We start from the raw sequence: 9,905 nt of genomic DNA, 5'->3' as shown, positions 1-9,905 counted from the left end.
CCTCCTCCTCCGCCTGCTCCTCCTCCTCCTCCTCCTCCGCCCAGTCTGGTGGCCACCGCTCCCAATTTGATCGCCGCTGCCCCAGCCTAGCCGCCCCACCGCTCCTCCCAATCTAGTCCTCGCTGCACCAACCTGGTCCTCTCAACCGCACTGACCAGCCTGATCCTTGCTGCTCCCCCGCCCGGTCCTCGCTGCTCCCCTGCCTGGTCCTCGCCAGGTACTCCTCGCTGCTCCCAATTCTTATCAGTTTTTGCCAAATGCAGAATTGGGAGAATTTGTTGATGCTTTTAGGTACAATAGTCTGTAAAATTAATCAGGAGACATTCAATCAGGAAGAATTTGTTAAGATCAATAACTATGGCAATCAGACAAGATCATCACCCTCACAATTGGCATCAGAAGAAATTACTGGAGTGTAATGATCAATTGGGAAACCTGTAATAAAGGGCAACCTGGTGCATGTAGCTCCCGCTTGCGCAGGGTCCAGGGAAGGGTCCGACCACTTTGGGTCTATAATACGCAGCCTTTCCCTACATTTCTGTAAGAGGCTGTTTCCAGGACTTGAACCCATGACCTCATGGTCACAAGGCAGCAGCTTTGCAATTGGGAAACCTGTAATGCATGAGAAAATGATGTTGTTGATGTCCTCCTGCTGATGTTGTCCAATTGTCAAATTTAGAGATGATGATCATTGTTATACACCATTTGTCCAATTGCAAACATGCCTACAGTTTCAACGAGTCAATGAAAACAAATTCAATAGTCCATTTGAGATCAATACTTGGATATTTAAAGAACTTTCTATAAAAGGGTGTATCCTGATGAATGATACCAACAGTAAGAAAAGCCAACAGTCCTGACAGTAAATAAGAATGAAAATTGTGAAAAGTGTGAATGACAGATTAGTGTTGTCATGATTACACCTAGGGAGTATACTTATAGAGCCATCTAGGGCAAGGTGGCAACATTTTGCCATGTGATTTTGTGACAGCAATGTCCACATGCTTCTAGTAATGGGGAAAAAAGAGGTATCTCAATCCAATGGAAATATGGGATTACTTGCTCTGTTGACATAGTGTGTGTGTTGATGATCTCACTCACAGGATGGATAATTGCTTCTTTTCCCTGACACAAGCAAACCAAATGAAATGAGATCTTATTTATTTACAATCAAATCAAAACAAGGAAGCAAGGAAAGGTGAAAATGGACTGCACTTTAGTTTACTTCATTTCATTTCAGACAAGCAAACCAAAAGAGAGCCTTAAATGGACTGCACTCATCGAACTATAGTACTGGATCAAGAACTACTCATCGAACTACAGTACTGGATCACAGAACCCATTTTAAATCAGAGTTGCAGAGTGAGGGGCTCACCGAGGTAGAAGGTCCTGGCATAGGCGTCGCCAAGGCGGCCCCAGCCGAGCTTGGCGATGACCTCCTGCTCCAGTTGCTCGTCCCGCCACCAGCAGCGCCTGCCCGCCTCGGCCTCCCGCGCAACATTCTGATGCAGAGGCTGGGGGTTATTCTCCTTTTCAAAAAAAAGTTAAATACTCAACTTGGTACAGGCAATTTAATTTACTTCAATTCAGGGTACAGGCAACTTAACGAAACCCTCAACTTGGTAGAACTAATATAGCACCACATGCAACAATTGATTGTGATTAAGTTGGGGCCTACTCCAGTTAAAGTTGGAGTACATGAGTATTTGACTGGAAGACAAGTGAAGCTACAACATTGTACTCCAGTTAAATCAGGATACAGTAAGCTTGAATTTCAAGATAAAACAGTTCAGTATAAATCATCACAGGAGTCTTGCTTCAAAATGCGCAGGCAGGATTCTATGTTCGCCATATCAAATCATCATAACACTAAATCACAGTTAAATAATGTACTGATCTGTAGATAATGTAGATAATGTACTCCTGTCAAACAAAATAATGTACTGATCTTTGAGTACTGAACTGTTTGATATACTGATCTTGGAGTACTTAAAATTTTCATTTTAGTTTTAATTAACTTAAATGTAGTGAAGGAAGTACTCCTGCACTCACACATGCAGCAACCATCGAAAGAGAAACCCCGGGTTCAGTTTCATGTTTAGTTAAGCAGCTAGCGTCCCTGAGGTTGTCTGTCCTGCAGCATCCCTGAGGTTAAGTATTTTTGTTAACCTCTTCACTGCCACAAACTGTCCATCAGCAAGCTGTCCATTGTACACGTCGGCATGCCATCCCTTTTCGACCAAATTTTCTACAGAAACATTGTACATTCAGTTTTCAGGTGAAAATGTTCAGAGATAATTAAGATACAGAAAACTAATTATGGCTGGTAATGTTTCATTAACCTAGGAAACTAATTCTTGCTTTGACAGTAAACGAACAACAATTGACCATAACAATATTGTCATTCTTGCTTTGACAGTAAACAGACAGCAATTGTCTAATTCTTGCTTTGATAGTAAACATACAGCAATTGACAGTACACAGACTGAATTTATATGTACTTCTTCTTCTTCTTCTTCTTCTTGTACTTCTACTTCTACTTCTACTTCTACTTCTACTTCATCTTACATATTCATATCTTCAGGAGAAAATGGATCTCCCAGACCTCAACTTCACTCCACCTGCAGAAGATGTGGATGAAATGGATGAAGATGCAGAAAATGAAATGGAAGGACATGTAGGAGATGATATGGAAGGAGATGCCGGACAGGGAATGGAAGGAGATGAAATTGTTCAAAATCCAGGTACAGTTACACTTGATCATTTCATCATTTCATCACTTGATCCTTCCATCACTTCATCACTTGATCATTTCATTTAATCATTTCTTTGTTGTATGTCTTGGTGCAGGTGTTGGGCAAGTTGGTAGAAAAAATAAAACCCTCAATGACCAGCAAAAAATTGCTGCTTATGTAGCATTGCATACACTGTGTATGAGTAGAGGAGGCACTTTTAAGAAAACTGATACGCAATACATTGCAAATTTTTTTGGAGTGGGTGTTTGGAATATACAAAGAATTTGGAGGAAAGCAATGTTGCAAATTCAACAAGGTCAAGAAGTAGATATTGCCGATCAGAGAAAAGGAAATAGTGGAAGAAAGACTATGGACATTAACCTAGAAAAAATCCTAACAATCCCATTAAACAGGAGGTCTACTATTAGGTCACTAGCCTGGCAATTGGGATGTAGCCCTACCACACTTCATAGAAAATTCATGCTGAATTTGATTAGGAGGCATACAAACTGTGTGAAGCCGGCTTTAAAGGAAAAGAATAAGATGGTTAGGATGAAATTTTGTTTGTCGATGCTTGATGAGGCAACAACAGCAACTGCGAGGCCTAAGTTCAAGACTATGCATAATGTTGTCCATATTGACGAGAAGTGGTTTAACATGACAAAGAAGAATAGAACATATTATCTGCTGGATGGGGAGGAAGAGCCTACGAGGCCTATACACGGCAACTGTATTGGCAAGGTGATGTTCTTAACAGCCGTTGCTAGGCCAAGGTGGGACAGGGAAGGAAACGTGACATTCTCTAGGAAAATTAGTATCTGGCCATTCGTGAATCCTGCTCAGAGGAGAAGCGACAACAGACCCAAAGGTACAATAGAGACAAAGTCAATAAAGGTCGACAGAAAAGTGATGAGGGAGTTCCTGATAGAGAAGGTCTTGCCAGCGATACAAGCAGTTTGGCCGGAAAGTGATGCTGGTCAGACCATCTACATTCAGCAGGATAATGCTAAGCCCCATATCTTGCGAGATGACCAGGAATTTCTAGCAGCTGTCGCAAAAACTGGACTTGACATTAGATTAGTACAACAGCCTGCCAACAGTCCTGATTTGAATGTGCTTGACCTTGGGTTTTTCAACTCGCTGCAATCGCTGACAGATTGTCTGAGTCCTAAAACACTATAAGACCTTATTGCAGGTGTTTTGGAGGAATTTGAAGGCTATAAGGTTTACAAGCTCAACAGAATTTTCCTAACTCTAAAAATGTGCATGATTGAGATCATGAACCATGCAGGGGGGAATGGGTATAAAATACCACATGTTAACAAGGAAAGGCTTGAGGGTCTTGGGCAGCTACCTCCAAGACTAACATGCCCTAAAGAGGTTTACACAAATGCTCTATACAACTTAGAGGTAATGGGGAGGGTTCAGTGATGAGGCTGGTGCTGCTTGAGATGAGGCTTGTTCAGATGCTTGAGATGAGGCTTGTTCAGATGATTGACATGAGGCTTGTTCAGATGCTTGAGATGGGAGATGCTTGACATGAGGCTTGTTCAGATGCTTGAGATGAGGCTTGTTCAGATGCTTGAGATGGGAGATGCTTGACATGAGGCTTGTTCAGATGCTTGAGATGAGGCTTGTTCAGATGCTTGACATGAGGCTTGTCCAGATGCTTGAGATGAGGCTTGTTCAGAGGCTTGAGATGAGGCTTGTTCAGAGGCTTGAGATGAGGCTTGTTCAGATGTTTGACATGAGGCTTGTTCAGATGCTTGAGATGGGAGATGCTTGACATGAGGCTTGTACGGATGCTTGACACGAGGCTTGTTCGGATGTGGAGTATGTGTAGTTCCTTGAGATTAGTCTTGTGCGGAGTGCATCCCATGTGAAATTACTCCATATGTGTAATACTCCATTTTGTGAGACTTGTATGTGTAACTCCATTTTGTGATCATTTTTACTCCATATATTTTTTCTCCATTTTGTGAGACTTATATGTGTAATCCTTTAGTTTTCAGTTTAATGAATTAAAGGAAAGGTTTCGGTTTAATTAATTAATTAAAGGAAAGGTTTCATTTAATTCTAGAGTAAAAGGACCTGTTGATGCTGCTGCTTTTAAGTTTCAGAAGACAAGAGAAGAGAAGAGAGCAAGAAGAGAAGAGAAATCACTTTTGTTTCAAAAGTTTCATTTGCTTGTGTGGAGTACTCCATTTAAATGAAAGAGAAGAGAAGAGAGTAGTAGGAGAGAAGATGAGTGAATTTAGAGATGAGAAGATAATTTAGATAAGAAGAGAACAAGCAAAGTAGCAGGAGAGGAAAGGAGTGGGAGAGGAGAGGAGTATGGAGGGCACAAGGGAAGTACACTAAACTACAGATGCAAGAAGAGAAAGATAAGAGAGAAGAAGAGAGAAGAGAAGTCCTACTGTAACTGAAAAAGTTTCAGTTAAGTAACTGAAAAAATTCAGTTAATGAACTAAAACTTACACTAAACTACTGATGTCCTACACTAAACTACTACTGTCCTACACTACTGCAAGTGCTATACTACTGCAACTGTTAAATTAACAGAATTTTTTTTATTTAGTTTCACTTAAAGGAAAAGATTCATTTTAAGCTAATGTACCAAATCAACAGAAGATTCATGACAAGATTAACAGTAGCAGAAGCTTCATGGGCAAAATTACAGAAGCTTCATGTGCAAAATTACAGAATTTGCAAAACTAAAAATGTGATTCAGAATTTACAAAATTACAGAAGCTTCAGCAGGTGATGTTTCTCTTTTGTTCAGATTTTTTTCAATGAAACCAAAACAGTACTGCACTTCATTTTAAGCTAATCCATACTCCAGTTTACTCCATTTAGATAGGAGAAGATAAGAGAGTTTAGAGAGCAAGGAATATCCAAGATAGCCTGAATGCACCATTCGATCATGATGAGCAGCAGAATTGCATTTTTACTTGTTATTATGTCCAAAAAATCTACTCAAAGACATGAATAATGCATAACCAAGGACACGTTGTGCATCAATTTCATCAACGCAGTCTGGGTAGAATGAAACCCATACTGAGTAGTCAGTATACATTGCCTATGGTTCTGTTAGGAAACCCATTTTGAGCAGGAGAGAGCAAAGCTTACCCTGCAGACCCAATTCTATCAATTTCAAGTAACCTCCAGGTTGTAACAATTCACCCACAATTCTATCAGGCTCTGTCAGGTCTCTCTCTATGACATGCACCCGTCGATCATCCTGTGCCACCAACACATAAAGCAGGATATAAGCAAAAAATATCCAAGATAACAGTAATGCACCATTCGATCATGATGAGCAGCAGAATTGCAATTTTACTTGTTATTATGTCTAAAAACTCTAGATGAAACTTTTGTACTTTATCACTATTGGCTGGTACACAATCTCTGAAAATTTCAAAATTATAAAAGGAACTTTTCTTCCTTAATTTGCTGTCTGAACTACTCCAAAACCAAAACCAAAAAAATCAAGTTCAATAACTCGTTCAAGATTTTTCTATTGATGATATATCATTGTCGGAGTTGCTGTAAGCCACAGAAGAAAATAAAGTGGGTCCTCAAAGTAGTTGGGCATCTCATTAATTATGCAAAGCTAGAGGACATCAAGTCTCTGTTGGAGCAAGTTGAACGAGAGGGCATGGAAAAGACTAGAGAATGAGAGAAGATAATAAAGATGACTCTTCCTCCTCTTTGCCCATTTATGAGTAATTTACAGTTCTGTCGCCCATATGTTCTCCTTAATTTAGCCAGAAAGAAAATAAGTAATTTCAGCAAAACTTGTAGGGCAGCCCTGGCATGATTTTTGCAAGGCAAATAACAAACTTATTAAAACAAATTTCTTGTAGTTGCAGAATCAGCCATGCATAGAAGAACTCTAGCCATCGATCGCAATGCAAGGCCTCGTGTTCTTTTAGTACTTGAACAAACATTAAGTAAGACTCTCTACAGTCTACACACTACAAATCGAACAGCTCCCCTAACACGGCCCTGCTTGGGAGCTGTATTACCAAGTTTAACTGAAACTAAAACTACCAGCGCAGGTATACTGAAACTTAATTTCAGTTAATCTTGTCAATTTCAGTTAATCATTTTGTGTTGCCTTGCCTAGAAAATGTGGAGTATATAATGCATGGTGTTCTATATTTACCTTATAAACCGGGCCAAATCCACCTTCGCCAATTTTGTTTTCCTCAGAAAAGTTACTTGTAGCCTCTAATATCTGATGAAACTCACATACTGAAAATTCAGACAACTCTGCTTCCACTTCCCAAACAAGTTCATCTCCTTGAAACTGGTGAGTACTTTTTTCCTGTAACTTCACTTTACCTGAAAATTGTGAACTGGCACTATCAATATCGATCTCTGTAATTACGACTCTTTATATTTATGTTGAGCATTTTAGTAATTAACTGGCTAATTTACCCACCTTTTGTGTGCCTTTTTCTAAGCCGACAACAGTAAACGATGAAGCAGCAGAGAGCAACCAGTGTTACAGTTGCAGCTACCGATAAGGCTATTACCCAACGTACGGGTAGATTTACCACCCAACAGCAACGATTCATTCTGAGCAAGTACTACTGACGATTGTTTTACTACCAAACAGCAAAGAGATGAGCACATTGTATTGAGCAAGTAACCAGCGGAAGGTCAGCAATCGACTAACTGAGGAGGATGCAGCAGGCAATACCGAGAGAACACAGCATGCGCGGATCGAATGCGTCAGCGAGGTGGGGACGTCTGACGAAGACGACGACGTGTGCACCGTGAGGACGAAGACTCTGCTCCAGATCCGCCGCTCCACTGCTCCGGCGCTGCTCCCGATCCACCGCTCGGGTGCCGCTCCACATCCATGCCTCCCTCGCCCAGATCCAGCGCTGGCGCTCCACATCCACGCCTCTATTGCATATTCCAGAGTAGAAGCTCGTCGCCGGCTCAAAAGATTGATTTTTTTACCTCCGGGGTGTGAGTGGAGGCGGGGTGGTGGAAAGGAAGAGGGAGAGGGAGAGGGAGGGTGAGGTCAGCGATGGGGAGAGGGGAGGGTGAGGCCAGCGATGGGGAGAGGGGAGCGTGAGGCCGGCGAGCGGCGGGGAGAGGGGAGGCAGGTGAGAAGGGGAAGGCCGACGAGCGGCGAGAAGCGTGCGAGAGAGCACGAGCGAGTGAGTGCGGTTGGGCAAGCGAGTGAGCGAGCGAGTGCGAAGGCCGGCGAGGGCAAAATTGGAAAGTGGGGATATTTCTGTACTACGCGAAAATTGAACTAGAAACCTCCAGCGACAACTATTTCGGAACAGAGGGAGTATAAGAAGTACCATTGGATAACGAAGCCGCTCCCTGTTGAGAAGGTCGATGTGCATGGCTGGACCAGGTTGGCAAATAAAATCTGTGGGCCTCTGTGATGGTTGTGCATCATATCTAATCATCATTTGGCTGCATCCACTCAGTTGCCTTCAAGACAATGTTATAACTATATTTAGTAATCTATTTTGCCGCATTGATTATTAACTAAATAATCCCTGAAATTGTAGTGGAAAAGGCTATATACATGGTGCAATATACATAGCATGAAAATTGTTCAAAATTTCGGAACCCTAGCTCAAACCATCCAAAGCTTCTGCAATTCATACAATATTAACTCCTCTGTCCAATTAACTCCCCAAATTTCACCATCTTGCCTAGACGTCCCTCAAATTCCAGAACATAGTAAATAAAAGGCGGCGCTACTCTTTACCTTGGCCTTGAGCTTCCCATGCCTTGGGTCGCTGCCCGTGCTCCAGACCATGGACGGGAGTGGGGCAGCGCTGCTCCGCGGCGCAGGGTGATCGAAGAAGCTGCTGCTTCGAGGGTTCTGGCCGGAGGAGAGGCCGGCCGCCGAGAAGCAAGGTCCTCGCAGCGATCCCTTCACCGCAAACGCCGACATCCCTCCGCGTACCAATTGGAGAAGTCACCGTCAGTAAAAACACATCAGGGAAAAAATTGGTGCTACGATTTGAATAGTGCATATTGTGGAACAAACAGACTTACTGGGGATGATCTGGGGTTGACCGGGCGGACCTCGGCGGAAGGAGGGGGGCGGCGACCGGTAAGAAACCCTATTTCTTTTCGATGCGGTGTGGAGCCGAAGCGAGGCGACCTGCCGCTAATTTATGCCGGCGGTGGCGCGCGTGGGTCGTGGTCGCGGCCGTGATGTGCTTGCCATGGACTCTGTGTTAGTTTTTTTTAGCGGAACTCTGTGTTAGTTTTTTTTTCTGAGTAAATTTTTTTTGAGAACTCTGTGTTAGTAAAGGGCATCCATAAGCCAGCCCCCCGAACACGATTTCAATGGGCCTTCCCGAACACGCTCCATTTGTCTGTATCATCTTAAATCCAGCTCATATGTAAAAACAAATGATACTAGTGGGCTAGTTTTTTTGGCGGCTTAAAAAATAAGCCGCCTCCTCCCTAGTTTTTGTCATAAGCTCCCTCCTTTATTTATTGGGGCTTCTAAACTAGTTATGGGATTACTAATCTAGAAGTTTCCATGAATTTTGGGAGCGGCTTATTTTTTAAACTGGGAAGAGGCAGCTTATTTTTTAAGCCGCCCAAAAAAACTGGCCCTGAACATTTACCGACACCCAAATGATATTTCTCGCATTAAGCGAGCCCGTAGAAAACTCTCGCTGCGAGCTTCAGCAGTAACGGACCGGCCCACTTCAAAAGAAAATAGAGAAAAAGAAGCGACACAGGCGGACTTTAACCATGGTCACCATGGTGTCCTTTTTTGAGAAAAAAAAACCATGATGTCCTTGATGGTGCAAGCCATGGGGTTACTAATGGCATTCTGGTCAAAGTAAAAGCATCTCTATCAGACCTCGTATAATGCCTCAACTTATAAAATAATCGTTAAAATACGGATTCATGTAAAAAGTCGTCCGATCAAACACTATAAACACGCCAGACCCGTAAAAAAAATTAAGAGGCGCGGAAAACATCCCTGTTAAAACCGTAAAAATAAGGATTTCAGAGCCAAACCGAAGGGGCCCTATATACTCGAGAGACCGTTGGCGGGAGTCTAACTGCCATCAAACCTTCATGGCTCGCTCCCGTCCGCTCGTCCCCGACGCCGGCCGCCCGCCCCGGCAGCCGCGCTCGCCCGTGGCTGGTCCCTGGATGCCG

General features: G+C 42.8%; 1 protein-coding gene across 5 annotated transcripts; it reads right to left on the bottom strand.

The window, feature by feature from the left end:
• Positions 1–307: 307 nt before the first annotated feature.
• Positions 308–7,962, bottom strand: LOC123104407 (uncharacterized). 5 transcript variants are annotated; one of them, XM_044526247.1, is made up of 8 exons: positions 7,444–7,960; positions 6,904–7,082; positions 5,865–5,976; positions 2,170–2,248; positions 1,376–1,502; positions 1,060–1,125; positions 613–725; positions 323–435 (listed from the first exon to the last, which is right to left on the bottom strand). In XM_044526247.1, the coding sequence occupies exons 1-8, from the start codon at positions 7,601–7,603 to the stop codon at positions 423–425; spliced, it is 849 nt and encodes a 282-aa protein (XP_044382182.1). In that variant the 5' UTR covers positions 7,604–7,960; the 3' UTR covers positions 323–422. The 5 variants fall into 5 exon arrangements, 4 of the variants coding, with proteins under 4 accessions (XP_044382183.1, XP_044382182.1, XP_044382181.1 ...); XM_044526248.1 differs by lacking the exon at positions 613–725 and having other exon boundaries at positions 308–612; XM_044526246.1 differs by having other exon boundaries at positions 397–725; positions 7,444–7,959.
• Positions 7,963–9,905: the final 1,943 nt, after the last annotated feature.

Source organism: Triticum aestivum, chromosome 5A (assembly GCF_018294505.1).
Source record: "Triticum aestivum cultivar Chinese Spring chromosome 5A, IWGSC CS RefSeq v2.1, whole genome shotgun sequence".
Taxonomy (NCBI): domain Eukaryota; kingdom Viridiplantae; phylum Streptophyta; class Magnoliopsida; order Poales; family Poaceae; genus Triticum; species Triticum aestivum.
Note: the sequence above shows the minus strand (reverse complement) of the source record. Positions and strands in the feature narration are given on the sequence as shown.